This window comes from Peromyscus californicus, unplaced genomic scaffold (assembly GCF_007827085.1).
Source record: "Peromyscus californicus insignis strain IS unplaced genomic scaffold, ASM782708v3 Scaffold_5__1_contigs__length_169319896, whole genome shotgun sequence".
NCBI lineage: Eukaryota > Metazoa > Chordata > Mammalia > Rodentia > Cricetidae > Peromyscus > Peromyscus californicus.
The window spans coordinates 6,760,648-6,781,799 of NW_026294573.1; the positions used below are offsets into that span (position 1 = coordinate 6,760,648).

Sequence of the window (21,152 nt, forward strand, 5' to 3'; positions counted from 1 at the left end):
ATAATAATTAAGAGTAAGAAGTAGAAAAAGATGAAAATAAGATATGTGAGTTTGTAAAAATTCTGTTTTGTTAGATCTGTGTTAAGAAATCTTTAGGTGTTTGCTAAATTAGATATATGCTAATGGTAGCCCTATATAAGTTTGTAAAATAGATCTACAAAGTTCCTTTAAGAATATAAGCTTGCAAGAAGTATCTAAGGTAGTCTTAAGACATGTAGTAATAAGCTTATAAGGAGTAAAGATACTAGTTGTAAATGTAAGTTTAAATAAGAAACAAGATAAGAAGTATGTAAGAATAAGAAATATATTTGCTAAAGTAGTTCTATAGTTCCCTTAAAGAGTATAAATAAGTAGATGTTAATGTTATATGTGAATTTGTAAAAAAAAAAAAAAAAAAAAAGAGCCGGGCGGTGGTGGCTCATGCCTTTAATCCCAGCACTCGGGAGGCAGAGGCAGGTGGATCTCTGTGAGTTCAAGGCCAGCCTGGACTACCAAGTGAGTTCCAGGAAAGGCGCAAAGCTACACAGAGAAACTCTGTCTCGGAAAACCAAAAAAAAAAAAAAAAAAGAAAAAAAAAAAAGGGTAAATGTTAAGTGTGAATCTATTCTTAATGTATATGGTGAAAGAACCCGAGACACAGAAGATTAGTGTTCCAGTAGACTGCAAAGTAGGCAGTCTGGTTTCAAAAGCTCCAGAAGCCGCTAGGAAGCTAAGAATGGCAGACGCCAGAACCAGCACAACAAGGCATCCGCAGTTGAGATCCATGGAAAATTGACGCAACATGGAAAAACCTGAGCTAACATCAAAAACGGTGCGGGTTAGAATACTACTGTACCTAAAAAGGTCTCTGGCTTGAGAATAAAAGTTCAGAGATGCTTGTTTGAACAAAAATTGTTAACTGCAAAAAGTTTTGGTTGAAAAAATGTCTCTTCATATTTGGAAGTGAAAGCCTGATACCAGAATTTATTTCTTGTTTGAACTTTTTGAACTTAAAATGAGATAAAATTACAAAAATATTTTGGTTATGGATTTCTCATATTTGGAAGGCTAGTACCAGAATTTATCATTTGAATTTTAAAACTTAAGAAATGAAATAAACACTGAGAGTTCATTGCAATGGGACAATTTTGAGTTTATTCATAGTAATGACCTAGGAACTGTCTGCTGGAATTGGGTTAAAAATGGAACTGTTTAAATGAAGAAATTTATTTCTACCTAGAATCAAGATGCAATTTTGTGTATACATATGTGCTTTATTAACTGGTGATTCATGAATTGTTTTGTGGAACTGTTTATGTAAAAATGGAATTACTTATGGACCTGGTTTTGTGTTAGAAATGGAACTCTTTAAACAGAAGTTTGGGTTTTATAACTAGGCTTGAGATTTTGCTTAAAAATTATAAAAGGGAGAATTAATATTCCTTAGTCTATTTAATTTCAAAAATTGTTTGGATTAATGTCATGTTTTGTTAGTAAGAAATGCAAATGGGGTATACTAAGACACTACTTTTAAAGTGTGTAAAGAGTTTTATTAAGAAACTGCTTTTGGATGTTTTGCTAAGTTTTTAAAGTGTTAATGGTTAGATTGACAAGATTGCTTTTCAACATGGGTTTGTAGGAATTATATAAGTTTGGGTTCCTCTAACTAGGTTTGAGATTTTGTTTAAAAAATTATAAAGAAAAGGAGGAGTTATGAGATTGAATTATGTTTGCAGAAACCTATTGATATTAATAAACCCTGGTTTTGTGGAGTTAAGGAAATATTTAAGTTTGATGTGAATACATTGAAGTTTTTCCTATGTTCTGTTAGCAAGAAAATTCAAATGATTGAGTTAAAGTTGTAAGACAGAGAAAATTGTTAACTATATATAGCACCATATATGCTAATTCAAATGGTTCTGTTAAGAGTTTGCTTTGTATTGTAAGATTGAGAGAATTGTGACTATGTATAGCAATATTTATGTTAATCTGTTAATGGTAATGATGAAGCTAAGGGATTCTTTAAGTTTGTAGTCGACTTAAGAGTTTTAAGTTTAGAAAGGGATTGAGGCAGCTAAGACTGCTGTAGTCACCTTGGATCTAATTCAAAAGAGAAATGCCATCTTTTTTTTTTTAATTTATTTTGCAATACAATTCAGTTCTACATATCAGCCACGGATTCCCTTGTTCTCCCCCCTCCCGTCCCCCTCACCTTCCCCCCAACCCCCCCCCCCCCCATTCCCATCTCCTCCAGGGCAAAGCCTTCCCCACAGACTGAGGTCAACCTGGTAGACTCAGTCCAGGTAGGTCTAGTCCCCTCCTTCCAGGCCGAGCCAAACAATCCTGCATAGGCCCCAGGTTTCAAACAGCCAACTCATGCAATGAGCACAAGATCTGGTCCCACTGCCTGGATGCCTCCCAAACAGATCAAGCCAATCAACTGTCTCACCCATTCAGAGGGCCTGATCCAGTGGGGACCCCTCAGCCATTGGTTCATAGTTCATGTGTTTCCATTCATTTGGCTATTTGTCCCTGTGCTTTATCCAACCTTGGTCTCAACAATTCTCGCTCATATAAACCCTCCTCATTCTCGTTGATTGGACTCCCAGAGATCCACCCAGGGCCTAGTCATGGATCTCTGCATCCAGATCCCTCAGTAGTTGGATGAGGTTTCTAGCACAACAATTAGGGTGTTTGGCCATCCCATCACCAGAGTAGGTCAGTTCGGGCTGTCTCTCAACCATTGCCAGCAGTCTGTTGTGTGGGTATCTTTGTGGATTTCTGTGGGCCTCTCTAGCACTTTGCTTCTTCCTATTCTCATGTGGTCTTCATTTACCATGGTCTCCTATTCCTTGTTCTCCCTCTCTGTTGTTGATCCAGCTGGGATCTCCCGCTCCCCCAAGCTCTCTTTCCCTCGACCCTCGCCTTTCATTACCCCCACTCATGTCCAGGCTGTTCATGTAGATCTCATTCCATTTCTCTGTCATTGGGCGATCCCTGTGTCTTTCTTGGGGTCCTGTTTTCCAGGTAGCCTCCCTGGTGATGTGAGTAGCAGACAAGTCATCCTTGTTTCATGTCTAGTATCCTGCTATGAGTGAGTACATACCATGTTTGTCTTTCTGAGTCTGGGTTACCTCACTCAGGATGATTTTTTCTAGATCCATCCATTTGTCTGCAAACCTCATGATGCCATTGTTTTTCTCTGCTGAGTAGTATTCCATTGTGTATATGTACCACATTTTGTTTATCCATTCTTCAGTTGAAGGGCATCTGGGTTGTTTCCATGTTCTGGCTATTACAAACAATGCTGATATGAACATAGCTGAACAAGTGCTCTTATGGTGTGGTTGAGCAGAGAAATGCCATCTTTATCATCTTCTACTCCCATGTTGGGAGGTGTAACAGCTATGGAGATTGCTGTAAGCCATCAATAATTAGTTATTTTTTATATATTAAGAAAGGGGAACTGTGGGAGCCCGTTCTCGGGTTCCTCGTGGCTTTACCCAGTAGGTCTGCATAGAGGATGATTAGGACCATGGGCCTGAGTGCAGGTGTCTGAGATGGTCTGCACTTGACTGTGTTGGGGGAGGAGGTCTTTTGCTCCACCCCTTGGCATCTCTATAAAAACCCTGGGGCAGAGACAGTTGAGGCCCGTTGGAAAAGGTTCAAGGCCCTCTAGAGGCTATCCTTTATTTTCTGTTTATCTCCTCAATGAATCCTTCTATCTAATACTTCCTGCTGCTCGCACTCAAGAAAACTCTGGGGAACTGTGGGGGGGAGGTAAACGCCCCACAGATCTCCAGGCATGCATTATTTATTAACATAAACATCAATTTACCACATTTTAGCACAATAAAATATCACCACACATCCCCATTTTTGTCTAATTAAAATAAAAAATAATAAAAAATGTCATAACTGATATAAAAACTATATACAATAAGTAGAATAACTCTATAAAATACAAGCAATAAACAAGTTAAATTTTTCTTTTTAATTAAACAGAAAAGGGGAAAACTTTAAAAAGAGGGGATATGATATGAAAATATAGGCTATAGATATGATAGGATGAAAGGGGAGATTATGAATCTACTTTGAAAGACCAACAATTTGTGTAAAATATTTTACATTGCTATAGATTTTAGTTTATCCATACAAATTTAAAGTTAATTTTGTTGTGTGTATATTTCTACTCACTTTTAAGGTATTATGTTTATGTAACTCATTTAAATGGTAATGAATAATTGAGAAATACAGATAATAATTAGTCTTCTATGATAGTCATGTTAATTTTTCTGGATATACATAGACGTAATTCAATTAGGTAGGTAATATTCAAACACCTCAAAGACCTACAGAATATAGATTTAATGGAGCAATGGCTAAAGGAACCTTTACCTCTTCCCACAGGCGTGGGAAGAAAGTCCAATCTGTATCTCAGGGTGAAGGATGCTAAGGAATAAAAGTGAGTTTTTCTGGCTGTCTCTGAAGAAGTGGGAGTTCTCTTTTGTTTTGTTTGTTTGTGTGTGTGTTCTTTTGTTTGTTTGTATGACATGGTAGCCTTTATGCAGATTACAATGACCTCGACCACAAGACATCTAAGTACTGTGCCCCTGGGCTGCTGAAATTAATGATATGTGCTACCACATGTGGCAGGAAATCTCTTGCCTAGCACATCGGAAGCCCTTGATGCTGTCCTTAGCACCATGGAATGGTATCCAAAGAAAGGATGGAAAGAAAGATCCCGAGACGGAAGCCAAGCTGGGGTCTGAAGTACTGAATAAGAATCGTCTGAATGCTGGGAGCTCCTCTCTAATCTCAGACAGTGTGGGAACTACAGGAGCTGACTGGGGGAACATGCGTCAGAATGTCTGGGTGGAGCTAGACTTAGAAGAGCACCACCAACACTCCTCAGCTAGGAGGATCTAGAATTCCACCTTAGCCAGGGCTCCATGGTCAAACCTAAAATCAAAAGTCAAAAAAGAAGAAAACAAACCCAGTGTGTGGAAAATCCACAGAAGCCAAAGGAGTGAGCATAGACTACACAGGCCATTGTATTAATATGATAAAATTTATTTTTAAAATACAAGATAACCACATAGCATTTTAAACGTAAACCGTCAGCAACATCTTGTACATTCACGATAGTTGTAGAATATCGTCATCTTCCCGAAAAGGCATCTTCCTAGAAGCAAAGGGATCTTCCTAGAAGCACTCATTCCCTCTCCCCTCTCTCCCCAGGCCTGACAAGCATAATCCACTCTCTTGGGATCTGCCTGTTCTGGACAGTTACTGTACATGGAATCGCAATGCACAACTTGGTCAATCTGTTTCTCTCGCTTTCTATAACCTTATCAGAGTTTATCCATGTACCAGTGTGTATCATCACTTCACTTTTAGGTCTAAACATTGTCTCATTGTAGGGGAATGTCAGGGCTTATAAATTATCTGTCATACACTGATGGGCATGTGAGTACACAGGCCATATAAAACTCATTTTCATATCGGGTAGGAGCAGGAGGGGTGAACACAAGAATCTATGGTGTTCTATCGACATTTAACCCAAGAGTGTTTTAAAAAATAATTAGAAAGGTAGCTATCAAAGATCACTCCTTACTGTGTAATTATATAAAAAAGTTCAGAAATCAAAGTTCTAAACTATTCATTTCTATTAAAAAAAAAAAGTTCCAACATTTAAAAAGATGAGGATTCACTCTCACCAACGTCCTTATCTGGATCCTGTTGGGCAGCTTCTTTTTCTTGTTGCCGTTTCTTCCAAAGCTTGGCCATTGCCAGAAACTTGAGGTTAGGCTGGTTGGCAGCCTCCTCTGGAAAGATGTAATCATGGTATTCTTCCCAGCCGGCGTCAGACCCATCTTCGGCCTGGACCTTCCTCCTCTTCTTGACCCTTTCTGGCATGAGTTTGTCTACTCTTTCCTTGTCTGATACTGTTCCAAATTCATCTTCAAAACCTCGCCAGGATTCCAGCAACGTAAGTCTCTCTTCTTTCTCTTCACGGTTTCTCATGGCTTTGTTCGCCTCTTGGTAAATCTGTCTGCATGTAGTCACACTTGCTTCTGCCCCTGAGGATAACTCAGACTGAGCCAAACTGATCCATACCTTGACATGCTGTGTTCGCTGAAGCAATTGTCGGTAAAGGTTTCGTGCTCTTTCAGGTTCTTCCTGCTCCATCTCAAAATCGATATATGATTTCCAAAGTACCTCTGGCATGTCTAAGCTTGGCTGGCTGATGGCTAATTCGTAGATGGCCCGGGCTCTATCGCTATCACCGAGGATTGTCTCTAATTCTGCAAACTTAATCCATGAGGTACAATTTTCAGGTCCAAATTCCAAGAACTTCTCATAAAGCTTGCGGCATCTGTCAAATTCTCGAAGCTGTAGTTCCAGTTCTATATACCCTTTGAATAACTTGTTCTTTGGACATTTGCCTATGGAAGTCCCCAAAGCTCTTCTGGCCAGTGTCAGATTTTTGTGTCGTATTTCAAACTGTGCATAATATAACCACATTTTGGCAAATGTGAACTTTTTGTGAGGAATTAGTGCCAAAGACGCTTGATAGACCTGCCTTGTCCTCTCAGGATCCTTGGCTTCCAGCTCTTCATAGAACGCGTAGTTGATCCAGAGATAGATGTAGCGCTTCCAGTGCCTCTTCTCCTGGATGGGCGGCACGTTGGCAATGGCCCTCTCATAGACTTCCCGCACTGTGTCGGCCTCCGCCTCACTTTCCTCCAGGCGCAAGTAATCAAACCAGGCATCGTAATTGTACGGATCAGCCTTCACCTCTTCTTCATATTGGCATCTCCGTTTGCTCACGATGAGATCTTCAGCAGCCCTCCGGTCACCAAACTTCTTCTCAAAGATGGTATAGTTTTTCAAGAGTTCTTGCGCCCCTTGTTTTGAAATTCTATCCAGGGCATATCTGTAGATAACTCGTACCCTTTCCAATTCTTTCCGATTTTCCTCAAATTTAGCAAAGGCCGCATACAGGTGTGCGTCCATATGCTCCTCTCCAAAGAACTCCACTGCTCTCTCGTAGACTTTCCGCGCATGGGCAAAATAAGCATGCTTCTCTTCGAATCGGGCATACTTGACCCAGTTCTTCACAGCAGGGTGCACGAGCACAAAGCGTTCGTAAAGGGTCCGGGCCCGCTCCACCTCTTTGTGTCTCAGCTCGAAGTTGATGTAGGAGTGCCAGGCCTGCTCCTCAGGCCGCCATTCCATCCAGCGCTCAAACACTTGACGGGCACCGGCGACATTGCCCAACATCTCCTCCATGTACGTGGACTTGTACCAGAACTGACTGACTCGGGGCAGAGTTGTTAGGGCTCGGTCCCAGATATTTCGGGCATGGTTGACCTGGCGGTTCTTCATTTCCATCTCGGCGTATTTCAGCCAGAGTGTAACATTCCGATAGTCTACATCCAAGGCACGCTCGTATATGGACCGAGCCCTTTGGATTTCCTTTACACTTTCTTCCCACTGAGCGTACTTGATCCAGTTACTAATCACAGTCCTATTTTTTCTTATGTTATCTTCAAAAGTCTTCCTCTTCCGAAGTTTGTAATCATTGAGCTCCTCTTCATCTGTGATCTTCTGCTGAGGCGGGGGTGGAAGGAGCTCGAGTTCTCTCTCTTTAGCCTCTCTTAAGAGCTGCTCTGCAGTTAGCTGCACCTCAGCTGGCGCTTTGTTTTTCACCTTGGCCACTTTGGGAATCCTCTGTTTCCCGGCCACGGTAGAGGACGCCATGTCTGCGGCCGCTGAACCGGAGTAGCCCCGACACAAAACACACACACACACACACACACACACACACACACACACACACACACACACACACCTGGACCTCAGAAATGGGCTTCCAAAACCAGCCGACACCAGAGAGCCGGCCCGGGACAAACTAGATCCCCCAACAGAGGCACACGCCTTTAATCCCAGCACTCGGGAGGCAGAGGCAGGAGGATCTCTGAGTTTGAGACCAGCCTGGTGAGTAGTAATGGGTTATAAAAGCTTCAGAGGAACCAGAGAAGACGCTGTCCAGGAGCTTAGAGTCACACCTGGCCCTGTAAACGAATTTCTAAACGGTCTTATTAATTAAGAAACACAGAGCCAAATATAGGGGTGAGAGCCTTAGAGGTCAGGGAAATACGGGGAGCCACCAGAGCTACCTTACCTCACCAGCTCTGCACCTTCCAAAAGGCCCTGACTTCCCGTCTACCTAGGTTTTTATTGCCTGGGTTTTGATTGCCTCGCTGTTCTGCCCTCTCATTGGCCCTTAGCCCAGCTACCTCACTTCCTTGTCACCGCCTGTCTGCACAGACCTCCAGGTCTCTAGGGTTGGTACTGGGATTAAAGGCGTGTCTCACTACACTTGGCCTTGAACCCACAGAGACTCTGCCTGACATGTGATCGGATTAAGGGCGTGTGCTACCACTGCTTGACTTCTGTGTTTACTTAAAAGTGGCTGGCCTTTCTTCCCTTGATCTCCAGGCATGCCTTATTTATTAACGTACAAATAAAACATCGCCACATTTCAGCACAAACAGAGTATCACCACATTTCCCCAGTTTTTGTCTAATGAAAATAAAATAATAATTTAAACAGATAAAACTAATAGAAGGAAAACTATATACAATAAATACAATAACTATATACACTATATACAAGCAATAAACAAGTTAAAATATTCCTTTTTAATTCAACAGAAAAGGGAAAAATTAAAAAAGAAAGAAGGGGGATATGATACGGAAATATAGGATATAGATATGATTGGATGAAAGGGTAGATTAATGAATCTGCTTTTATTTGTTTGTTTGTTTGTTTGTTTGTTTTTTGGTTTTTCGAGACAGGGTTTCTCTGTGTAGTTTTGCGCCTTTCCTGGAACTCGCTTTGGAGACCGGGCTGGCCTCTAACTCACAGAGATCCGCCTGCCTCTGCCTCCCGAGTGCTGGGATTAAAGGCATGAGCCACCACCGCCCGGCTGAATCTGCTTTTAAAGAGCAACAACTAGTGTAAAATATTTTCCACTGCTGTAGATTTTAGTTTATTGATACAAATTTAAAGTTAATTTTGTTATACTGTATGTATATTTCTGCTCTCTTTTAAGGTATTAAGTTTACATAACTCATTGAAATTGTAATGGATAATTGAGAAGTACAGATGAATAATTAGTCTTCTATGATAGTCAAACTTATAGGCATGTGAAGTTTTCTGGGTATACATGGACATAATTCAATCAGGTGGGTAACCTTCAAACACTTCAAAGACCTACAGAATACGGCATTTAAAATGTTTGAAAACCTTGGACTTTCTGGACAGTGAGATGTCTGCTCCTGTCAGCACCAATTTACTTCAAAGAGAGGATGGGTGTCAAAGACACTCCATGTGGAGTTTATCTTCTTCTTGGCCAAAATAGCCATTTGGGCAAGAAACTGTTCTTGCCTGGACTGCTTAAAAAAAAAAATGTTGTGTCGACTGGACATGCAGGACCCACAGGAAGGTGACCACTGAACTTTGCAAGGCAAAATGGTCTTTAGGACCCCAGACTCGAATGGTACCTAAAAGCCGAGACCGTGTATTAATGAATATTCCAGCATGCATGTGAAGTCGACCCTGAGTAGAGTGTGCAGGTTCCTTTGAAGCACCTCCTTGGAAGGGAGTTTCAGGGACAGTTAGGTCATCTCATACATAATTGGTTAAGCAAGCAGCTGTTACACTAGTAACTTTTAATTGGCTGAGATTTAGTCTCATCCTTTTCGTTCTCACTTGCACAAGCTTGGGCAAGTCCGCACGTGACTCGTCGTCGGAAGGGGAGCTGCAGGATTTGTCCTTGAGACATCGTGAAGCTTGAACACATGCTTAGAGGCCCAGACACAGCTGCCATGATAGGCTTGCTGGCAGGTACTACCCAGTGCCCAGAAAAAGCAATAAGCTGACCCCAACTAGGGAGGACCAACAACTAAGGGGAAATAAATACCTGATGGTCCAAACATGCCCAGCACATACCTAAACCCCTAGACAACTGTCAGCCAATTAGGGTCCTGAACCTTGGAAATCAAATCACCCCCAACCTCTAATATGATAAAAAACAAAACAAAACAAAAATGTGGTCCCGCCCAGATTGGCGCTCTCTGATAGTACCACTGTATCATACACAAGGAGGGTCCATCTACAGCTTGCATGAATCCAGGCTCTCTGCTTTTGCTTATGGATTCGGACTCCTTGGTGTTCTTTGGGGGACCCTGGAATCTAGGCATGACAAACAGATGCAGTCAATATATGATGCGGCTCTTCTTCCTTCCCCAGTCACTAGAAAAGGAAACAGACTGGGTTCAAAGAATGGAATGAAGGGAATTTGAGATGTGGGCTTGTACAGGCTGGTTTGGTGTGTCAACTTGACACAAGTTAGAGTCATGAGAGGAAGGAGCCTCAGTTGAGGAAATGCTTCCAATGAGATCCAGCTGAAAGGCATTTTCTCAATTAGTGATCAATGGGGGAGGGCTCAGCCCAACGGTGGATGGCGCCATCCCTGGGCTACTGGTCCTCAATTCTATATGAAGGTAGGCTGAGCAAGCCCAGTGAAGCAAGCCAGTCATCAGGCTGCCCTGTTTTGATTTCCTGTGCTGACTTCCTTCAGTGATGAACAGTAATGCTGAAGTGTAAGTCAAATAAACCTTTTTCCTCCCCAACTTGCTCTTTGGTCATGGTGTTTTGTTGCAGCAAGAGAAACCCTAACTAAGGCAGGGGTCAAATCAGATTATAAATTTAGTTCCAGACACCGGAATCTTTCTGTTTAACCCACAAGAACTGGACACTACAAGTGCTCCATTTCTGGGATGCCCACCCCAATTTCTGCAACATACGGGCTGGAAGACAGGATGGTGTCTGTCTGCTCTCCAGATGTCATTAGTGAGACCCAACCTGCGGTGAATCATCCCAGAAGAGGGGGAATACAGGTCGAGAGGGTGTCATTATTTTACATTGAAGCCATTCACTCTGGGAAGACAGAAAGAAAGACTGACAGCTACACTGCTGAGCTTAGACTTGAAGGGATCTATGATCACAGACACTTCCAAATCAGTGTCCTCCTCCCTGCGAAGGCTCCTAGGTCAAATTTGTGAAGAACTTCCTGTCCTGTGAAACCTGAAGAAGCTGCGGCAGCACCCTTCTGACCTGAGACATCAGACCCTAGAGATGTACCCTGCCTCCGTGGAGATCTATGATAACATTGGTGACGTCCTGCCAGACAGACCTGCCACATTGTTCTAAGCTCCTGGAAACACTCGGGGCTATAAGGCAGCCCAAGCTGATTTACTTTGTTGGTAAGAGGTGTCTGGATTTTCATGGATTCTGTGTCTACAACCTGAAGTTCAAACCATGCTCCTGTTTGCAATCAATAAGGAGAGGCCACAGCTGGGCTCTGAAAAATGAAAGCCGGGATGCAAGGGACTCATTGGAGACACAGAACATGTGTACTCAAGGGATTTTGGATGCACTTGGGAAACAAGACTGCTCCATTAGTTCAGATTAGAGGGAGTGAAGCTTCGACATGGAGAACCAGGGGCTCATTTTCTAATGAAGGTCAACAGTGCAGACCCAACCTCGGACAGGAAGAGAGACTGGAAAATGGTAGGGATTTCATCCCAGCAACAATCAGTGTCTGAGAGACCATAGACACAGGGAAGGGGATAGAGAGAGAGGATATTACAAGGAGCATAATGGACTGGATGAGGCAGGCTCCATGCCTCTGTCTTGGTTTGGCCTCTGGCTTTTGGTTGTCCATCTTACATGGAGATTTGTAATTTATGGATACATGTTTCTTTCTTGAACGGTAAGTTGTTTGAACTATGAACTGGTGTTGGGCATACAGCATTCTCACTGTTGAGCTGTGATCTGTCTTTTTCTTGCTTCGGAAGGCTTGAGGAGCTGGATATTATTTCCCCCACCACCCTGAGCATTACACTTTTCCATAGGTTTCAAGAAAACCCTTTTGCATGAGAGGGCATTGTATTCTTTTAATTTACTGAGGCGCTTTCATTGACAATTTCATAGTTGTTCATCACGCTTACCGTGTTTGCATATTCTCGTGCCCCCCCTTGTTTCTACACCTTCTGCATCCTAGAACTTTCAGAGTGAACAATGATCCAAAATTCCTTCTTCTTGGGCATTTTATACACTTCAGCTTCATGAAACCCCAGTCAAAGAGCTAGAGAGAGATTCTCTTGCAGAGATGGCTCAGAGGTTAACAGGGCTTGCTGTTCTTTCTGGGGACCAGCGTTTGATTTCAGCACCCTGAAACTCTTGGAACAGTTCCAGATTATCTGACACCACCCTTGCTTTTTCTGTTCTCTGGGAGCACTTGCTGTCTTCTACATCTACACAGGCAGCACACATGTTTTCTGGATGTGCCTTTGAATTATTATCATTGAGTGTGTATGTGAGTCTGTATGTAGGCCCCTCTGTGCCACTGTAACAATGTGGAGGTCAGAGGATGCTCTCTCTCTCTCTCTCTCTCTCTCTCTCTCTCTCTCTCTGTCTCTGTCTCTCTCCCTCTGTCTCCCCCCCCCACCCCTTGACCCCTCCCCCCACCCCCACCCCCACCCCGTCTGAGATGTGGTCTCATACACAGCTCTGGCCATCCTGGAACTCATTATGTACACCAGACCAGCTACCAACTCCCAGAAATCCACATGCCCCTGCCTCCCGTGTGCTGGGATTAAAGACACTTGCCACCATGCCTGCCTTCAGAGGATGACTTTCAATGGTCAGTTTCTTTTTCCACAGGAGATTCTGGGCATCACACTAAGGTCTTTCGGTTGATGTAGCGAAATCTCATGCATTGAGCCACCACAATGTTCCACAACCTGACTGTCTGTCTAAGCCCAAGAGTAAATGAAGCCTTTCCCAGCCAACACTCTGCATGCTGTGGCCACATGTCAGTAATACTCAGTCCCAGCTCATGGAGTGGGTCATCAACATACTCCTGCATTTACTAGATCCCTAAGATTCCTCGCTTAATGGTGGCACATTTGATGCTATCCGTTCCATGGACCATCTTGAACTCCATGTGGAGGAGCATGGTGGGGACTGAGAAAACTGATCCCTCCTCCCAGGGACTGGAAGGCAGTGGTTGATTAGAGGACCTGTGACTCAAATGGTCCTTAAGAGTCAGAGTCTCAGAGGAGTCACTGAAGCCCTCTACAGTGATGGAGGCTGCACTCACTTGCTGGATTCAGTGCCCTGCCATCTGGTCCATAGATGGTGATTCAGTGACCCCTAAGGAACCTAGTCCATCCTCTGCTAATATCCAGGGCTAAGACCAGCCCAGGTGACACAATAAACATTCCTTTATATTCTCTAGATGAAAACTATTAACTATTTGTTTGGGTGAGATACGGAAAAATGGAAATAAAAGCAATGTTGACATTTGGATTTGAGGTGAGTATGATTGTGTAGGCTTGTAAGGTGAAGCCAACCGGATCAGGTACTCCAGGCCAGCTGGGACAAAATTGGGAGGTCCAGGCAAGTTTGGGCTTTAGTGAGAATGGTGTCAAAGGGCAGGACAGCAGCTTCTGGAACAGGAGAATTCCAGCTAGAGAATCTTGGATCAATGCTGAGCCTCTCTGGAAGAGGGCTTCCAGGTGTGTGGGACTGCTCCTGGGACATGCAGCAATGGCTAAAGGAACCTTTACCTCTTCCCACAGGCATGGGAAGAAAGTCCAATCTGTATCTCAGGGTGAAGGATGCTAAGGAGTAAAAGTGAGCTTTGTGGCTGTCTCTCTGAGGAAGTGGAAGTTCTCATGTTTTTGTGTGTGTGTGTGTGTGTGTGTGTGTGTGTGTGTGTGTGTGTGTGTGTGTGTGTTGACGTGATACCCTTTATGTAGACTAGAATGACCTCGACCGCAGGACCTCTAGGTACTGTGCCTCCTGGGTGCTGGAATTAACGGTGTGCAAGCATAACACACGTGGCAGAAGAGCTCCTGCCAAGCACATCGGAAGCCCCTGATGCTGTCCTTAGCACCATGGAATGGTATCCAAAGAAAGGATGGAAAGAAAGATCCCGAGACGGAAGCCAAGCTGGGGTCTGAAGTACTGAATAAGAATCGTCTGAATGCTGGGAGCTCCTCTCTAATCTCAGACAGTGTGGGAACTACAGGAGCTGACTGGGGGAACATGCGTCAGAATGTCTGGGTGGAGCTAGACTTAGGAGAGCACCACCAACACTCCTCAGCTAGGAGGATCTAGAATTCCACCTTAGCCAGGGCTCCATGGTCAAACCTAAAATCAAAAGTCAAAAAAGAAGAAAACAAACCCAGTGTGTGGAAAATCCACAGAAGCCAAAGGAGTGAGCATAGACTACACAGGCCATTGTATTAATATGATAAAATTTATTTTTAAAATACAAGATAACCACATAGCATTTTAAACGTAAACCGTCAGCAACATCTTGTACATTCACGATAGTTGTAGAATATCGTCATCTTCCCGAAAAGGCATCTTCCTAGAAGCAAAGGGATCTTCCTAGAAGCACTCATTCCCTCTCCCCTCTCTCCCCAGGCCTGACAAGCATAATCCACTCTCTTGGGATCTGCCTGTTCTGGACAGTTACTGTACATGGAATCGCAATGCACAACTTGGTCAATCTGTTTCTCTCGCTTTCTATAACCTTATCAGAGTTTATCCATGTACCAGTGTGTATCATCACTTCACTTTTAGGTCTAAACATTGTCTCATTGTAGGGGAATGTCAGGGCTTATAAATTATCTGTCATACACTGATGGGCATGTGAGTACACAGGCCATATAAAACTCATTTTCATATCGGGTAGGAGCAGGAGGGGTGAACACAAGAATCTATGGTGTTCTACCGACATTTAACCCAAGAGTGTTTTAAAAAATAATTAGAAAGGTAGCTATCAAAGATCACTCCTTACTGTGTAATTATATAAAAAAGTTCAGAAATCAAAGTTCTAAACTATTCATTTCTATTAAAAAAAAAAAGTTCCAACATTTAAAAAGATGAGGATTCACTCTCACCAACGTCCTTATCTGGATCCTGTTGGGCAGCTTCTTTTTCTTGTTGCCGTTTCTTCCAAAGCTTGGCCATTGCCAGAAACTTGAGGTTAGGCTGGTTGGCAGCCTCCTCTGGAAAGATGTAATCATGGTATTCTTCCCAGCCGGCGTCAGACCCATCTTCGGCCTGGACCTTCCTCCTCTTCTTGACCCTTTCTGGCATGAGTTTGTCTACTCTTTCCTTGTCTGATACTGTTCCAAATTCATCTTCAAAACCTCGCCAGGATTCCAGCAACGTAAGTCTCTCTTCTTTCTCTTCACGGTTTCTCATGGCTTTGTTCGCCTCTTGGTAAATCTGTCTGCATGTAGTCACACTTGCTTCTGCCCCTGAGGATAACTCAGACTGAGCCAAACTGATCCATACCTTGACATGCTGTGTTCGCTGAAGCAATTGTCGGTAAAGGTTTCGTGCTCTTTCAGGTTCTTCCTGCTCCATCTCAAAATCGATATATGATTTCCAAAGTACCTCTGGCATGTCTAAGCTTGGCTGGCTGATGGCTAATTCGTAGATGGCCCGGGCTCTATCGCTATCACCGAGGATTGTCTCTAATTCTGCAAACTTAATCCATGAGGTACAATTTTCAGGTCCAAATTCCAAGAACTTCTCATAAAGCTTGCGGCATCTGTCAAATTCTCGAAGCTGTAGTTCCAGTTCTATATACCCTTTGAATAACTTGTTCTTTGGACATTTGCCTATGGAAGTCCCCAAAGCTCTTCTGGCCAGTGTCAGATTTTTGTGTCGTATTTCAAACTGTGCATAATATAACCACATTTTGGCAAATGTGAACTTTTTGTGAGGAATTAGTGCCAAAGACGCTTGATAGACCTGCCTTGTCCTCTCAGGATCCTTGGCTTCCAGCTCTTCATAGAACGCGTAGTTGATCCAGAGATAGATGTAGCGCTTCCAGTGCCTCTTCTCCTGGATGGGCGGCACGTTGGCAATGGCCCTCTCATAGACTTCCCGCACTGTGTCGGCCTCCGCCTCACTTTCCTCCAGGCGCAAGTAATCAAACCAGGCATCGTAATTGTACGGATCAGCCTTCACCTCTTCTTCATATTGGCATCTCCGTTTGCTCACGATGAGATCTTCAGCAGCCCTCCGGTCACCAAACTTCTTCTCAAAGATGGTATAGTTTTTCAAGAGTTCTTGCGCCCCTTGTTTTGAAATTCTATCCAGGGCATATCTGTAGATAACTCGTACCCTTTCCAATTCTTTCCGATTTTCCTCAAATTTAGCAAAGGCCGCATACAGGTGTGCGTCCATATGCTCCTCTCCAAAGAACTCCACTGCTCTCTCGTAGACTTTCCGCGCATGGGCAAAATAAGCATGCTTCTCTTCGAATCGGGCATACTTGACCCAGTTCTTCACAGCAGGGTGCACGAGCACAAAGCGTTCGTAAAGGGTCCGGGCCCGCTCCACCTCTTTGTGTCTCAGCTCGAAGTTGATGTAGGAGTGCCAGGCCTGCTCCTCAGGCCGCCATTCCATCCAGCGCTCAAACACTTGACGGGCACCGGCGACATTGCCCAACATCTCCTCCATGTACGTGGACTTGTACCAGAACTGACTGACTCGGGGCAGAGTTGTTAGGGCTCGGTCCCAGATATTTCGGGCATGGTTGACCTGGCGGTTCTTCATTTCCATCTCGGCGTATTTCAGCCAGAGTGTAACATTCCGATAGTCTACATCCAAGGCACGCTCGTATATGGACCGAGCCCTTTGGATTTCCTTTACACTTTCTTCCCACTGAGCGTACTTGATCCAGTTACTAATCACAGTCCTATTTTTTCTTATGTTATCTTCAAAAGTCTTCCTCTTCCGAAGTTTGTAATCATTGAGCTCCTCTTCATCTGTGATCTTCTGCTGAGGCGGGGGTGGAAGGAGCTCGAGTTCTCTCTCTTTAGCCTCTCTTAAGAGCTGCTCTGCAGTTAGCTGCACCTCAGCTGGCGCTTTGTTTTTCACCTTGGCCACTTTGGGAATCCTCTGTTTCCCGGCCACGGTAGAGGACGCCATGTCTGCGGCCGCTGAACCGGAGTAGCCCCGACACAAACACACACACACACACACACACACACACACACACACACACACACACACACACACACCTGGACCTCAGAAATGGGCTTCCAAAACCAGCCGACACCAGAGAGCCGGCCCGGGACAAACTAGATCCCCCAACAGAGGCACACGCCTTTAATCCCAGCACTCGGGAGGCAGAGGCAGGCGGATCTCTGTGAGTTAGAGGCCAGCCCGGTCTCCAAAGCGAGTTCCAGGAAAGGCGCAAAACTACACAGAGAAACCCTGTCTCGAAAAACCAAAAAACAAACAAACAAACAAACAAACAAATAAAAGCAGATTCATTAATCTACCCTTTCATCCAATCATATCTATATCCTATATTTCCGTATCATATCCCCCTTCTTTCTTTTTTAATTTTTCCCTTTTCTGTTGAATTAAAAAGGAATATTTTAACTTGTTTATTGCTTGTATATAGTGTATATAGTTATTGTATTTATTGTATATAGTTTTCCTTCTATTAGTTTTATCTGTTTAAATTATTATTTTATTTTCATTAGACAAAAACTGGGGAAATGTGGTGATACTCTGTTTGTGCTGAAATGTGGCGATGTTTTATTTGTACGTTAATAAATAAGGCATGCCTGGAGATCAAGGGAAGAAAGGCCAGCCACTTTTAAGTAAACACAGAAGTCAAGCAGTGGTAGCACACGCCCTTAATCCGATCACATGTCAGGCAGAGTCTCTGTGGGTTCAAGGCCAAGTGTAGTGAGACACGCCTTTAATCCCAGTACCAACCCTAGAGACCTGGAGGTCTGTGCAGACAGGCGGTGACAAGGAAGTGAGGTAGCTGGGCTAAGGGCCAATGAGAGGGCAGAACAGCGAGGCAATCAAAACCCAGGCAATAAAAACCTAGGTAGACGGGAAGTCAGGGCCTTTTGGAAGGTGCAGAGCTGGTGAGGTAAGGTAGCTCTGGTGGCTCCCCGTATTTCCCTGACCTCTAAGGCTCTCACCCCTATATTTGGCTCTGTGTTTCTTAATTAATAAGACCGTTTAGAAATTCGTTTACAGGGCCAGGTGTGACTCTAAGCTCCTGGACAGCGTCTTCTCTGGTTCCTCTGAAGCTTTTATAACCCATTACTACTCACCAGGCTGGTCTCAAACTCAGAGATCCTCCTGCCTCTGCCTCCCGAGTGCTGGGATTAAAGGCGTGTGCCTCTGTTGGGGGATCTAGTTTGTCCCGGGCCGGCTCTCTGGTGTCGGCTGGTTTTGGAAGCCCATTTCTGAGGTCCAGGTGTGTGTGTGTGTGTGTGTGTGTGTGTGTGTGTGTGTGTGTGTGTGTGTGTGTTTGTGTCGGGGCTACTCCGGTTCAGCGGCCGCAGACATGGCGTCCTCTACCGTGGCCGGGAAACAGAGGATTCCCAAAGTGGCCAAGGTGAAAAACAAAGCGCCAGCTGAGGTGCAGCTAACTGCAGAGCAGCTCTTAAGAGAGGCTAAAGAGAGAGAACTCGAGCTCCTTCCACCCCCGCCTCAGCAGAAGATCACAGATGAAGAGGAGCTCAATGATTACAAACTTCGGAAGAGGAAGACTTTTGAAGATAACATAAGAAAAAATAGGACTGTGATTAGTAACTGGATCAAGTACGCTCAGTGGGAAGAAAGTGTAAAGGAAATCCAAAGGGCTCGGTCCATATACGAGCGTGCCTTGGATGTAGACTATCGGAATGTTACACTCTGGCTGAAATACGCCGAGATGGAAATGAAGAACCGCCAGGTCAACCATGCCCGAAATATCTGGGACCGAGCCCTAACAACTCTGCCCCGAGTCAGTCAGTTCTGGTACAAGTCCACGTACATGGAGGAGATGTTGGGCAATGTCGCCGGTGCCCGTCAAGTGTTTGAGCGCTGGATGGAATGGCGGCCTGAGGAGCAGGCCTGGCACTCCTACATCAACTTCGAGCTGAGACACAAAGAGGTGGAGCGGGCCCGGACCCTTTACGAACGCTTTGTGCTCGTGCACCCTGCTGTGAAGAACTGGGTCAAGTATGCCCGATTCGAAGAGAAGCATGCTTATTTTGCCCATGCGCGGAAAGTCTACGAGAGAGCAGTGGAGTTCTTTGGAGAGGAGCATATGGACGCACACCTGTATGCGGCCTTTGCTAAATTTGAGGAAAATCGGAAAGAATTGGAAAGGGTACGAGTTATCTACAGATATGCCCTGGATAGAATTTCAAAACAAGGGGCGCAAGAACTCTTGAAAAACTATACCATCTTTGAGAAGAAGTTTGGTGACCGGAGGGCTGCTGAAGATCTCATCGTGAGCAAACGGAGATGCCAATATGAAGAAGAGGTGAAGGCTGATCCGTACAATTACGATGCCTGGTTTGATTACTTGCGCCTGGAGGAAAGTGAGGCGGAGGCCGACACAGTGCGGGAAGTCTATGAGAGGGCCATTGCCAACGTGCCGCCCATCCAGGAGAAGAGGCACTGGAAGCGCTACATCTATCTCTGGATCAACTACGCGTTCTATGAAGAGCTGGAAGCCAAGGATCCTGAGAGGACAAGGCAGGTCTATCAAGCGTCTTTGGCACTAATTCCTCACAAAAAGTTCACATTTGCCAAAATGTGGTTATATTATGCACAGTTTGAAATACGACACAAAAATCTGACACTGGCCAGAAGAGCTTTGGGGACTTCCATAGGCAAATGTCCAAAGAACAAGTTATTCAAAGGGTATATAGAACTGGAACTACAGCTTCGAGAATTTGACAGATGCCGCAAGCTTTATGAGAAGTTCTTGGAATTTGGACCTGAAAATTGTACCTCATGGATTAAGTTTGCAGAATTAGAGACAATCCTCGGTGATAGCGATAGAGCCCGGGCCATCTACGAATTAGCCATCAGCCAGCCAAGCTTAGACATGCCAGAGGTACTTTGGAAATCATATATCGATTTTGAGATGGAGCAGGAAGAACCTGAAAGAGCACGAAACCTTTACCGACAATTGCTTCAGCGAACACAGCATGTCAAGGTATGGATCAGTTTGGCTCAGTCTGAGTTATCCTCAGGGGCAGAAGCAAGTGTGACTACATGCAGACAGATTTACCAAGAGGCGAACAAAGCCATGAGAAACCGTGAAGAGAAAGAAGAGAGACTTACGTTGCTGGAATCCTGGCGAGGTTTTGAAGATGAATTTGGAACAGTATCAGACAAGGAAAGAGTAGACAAACTCATGCCAGAAAGGGTCAAGAAGAGGAGGAAGGTCCAGGCCGAAGATGGGTCTGACGCCGGCTGGGAAGAATACCATGATTACATCTTTCCAGAGGAGGCTGCCAACCAGCCTAACCTCAAGTTTCTGGCAATGGCCAAGCTTTGGAAGAAACGGCAACAAGAAAAAGAAGCTGCCCAACAGGATCCAGATAAGGACGTTGGTGAGAGTGAATCCTCATCTTTTTAAATGTTGGAACTTTTTTTTTTAATAGAAATGAATAGTTTAGAACTTTGATTTCTGAACTTTTTTATATAATTACACAGTAAGGAGTGATCTTTGATAGCTACCTTTCTAATTATTTTTTAAAACACTCTTGGGTTAAATGTCGGTAGAACACCATAGATTCTTGTGTTCACCCCTCCTGCTCCTACCCGATATGAAAATGAGTTTTATATGGCCTGTGTACTCACATGCCCATCAGTGTATGACAGATAATTTATAAGCCCTGACATTCCCCTACAATGAGACAATGTTTAGACCTAAAAGTGAAGTGATGATACACACTGGTACATGGATAAACTCTGATAAGGTTATAGAAAGCGAGAGAAACAGATTGACCAAGTTGTGCATTGCGATTCCATGTACAGTAACTGTCCAGAACAGGCAGATCCCAAGAGAGTGGATTATGCTTGTCAGGCCTGGGGAGAGAGGGGAGAGGGAATGAGTGCTTCTAGGAAGATCCCTTTGCTTCTAGGAAGATGCCTTTTCGGGAAGATGACGATATTCTACAACTATCGTGAATGTACAAGATGTTGCTGACGGTTTACGTTTAAAATGCTATGTGGTTATCTTGTATTTT

At 44.1% G+C, this 21,152-nt stretch overlaps 3 protein-coding genes across 3 annotated transcripts; 1 reads left to right on the plus strand and 2 right to left on the minus strand.

The window, feature by feature from the left end:
• Positions 1–5,632: 5,632 nt before the first annotated feature.
• On the minus strand, positions 5,633–7,749 carry LOC128096275 (crooked neck-like protein 1). The gene has a single exon (XM_052715635.1). It carries the CDS (start codon positions 7,744–7,746, stop codon positions 5,674–5,676), a length of 2,073 nt encoding a protein of 690 aa, XP_052571595.1. The 5' UTR covers positions 7,747–7,749; the 3' UTR covers positions 5,633–5,673.
• A 7,257-nt stretch (positions 7,750–15,006) lies between these two features.
• LOC128096274 (crooked neck-like protein 1) lies at positions 15,007–17,082 on the minus strand. The gene has a single exon (XM_052715634.1). It carries the CDS (start codon positions 17,077–17,079, stop codon positions 15,007–15,009), a length of 2,073 nt encoding a protein of 690 aa, XP_052571594.1. The 5' UTR covers positions 17,080–17,082.
• A 1,133-nt stretch (positions 17,083–18,215) lies between these two features.
• LOC128096273 (crooked neck-like protein 1) lies at positions 18,216–20,539 on the plus strand. Its single transcript, XM_052715633.1, has one exon. The coding sequence runs from the start codon at positions 18,467–18,469 to the stop codon at positions 20,537–20,539; it is 2,073 nt and encodes a 690-aa protein (XP_052571593.1). The 5' UTR covers positions 18,216–18,466.
• Positions 20,540–21,152: the final 613 nt, after the last annotated feature.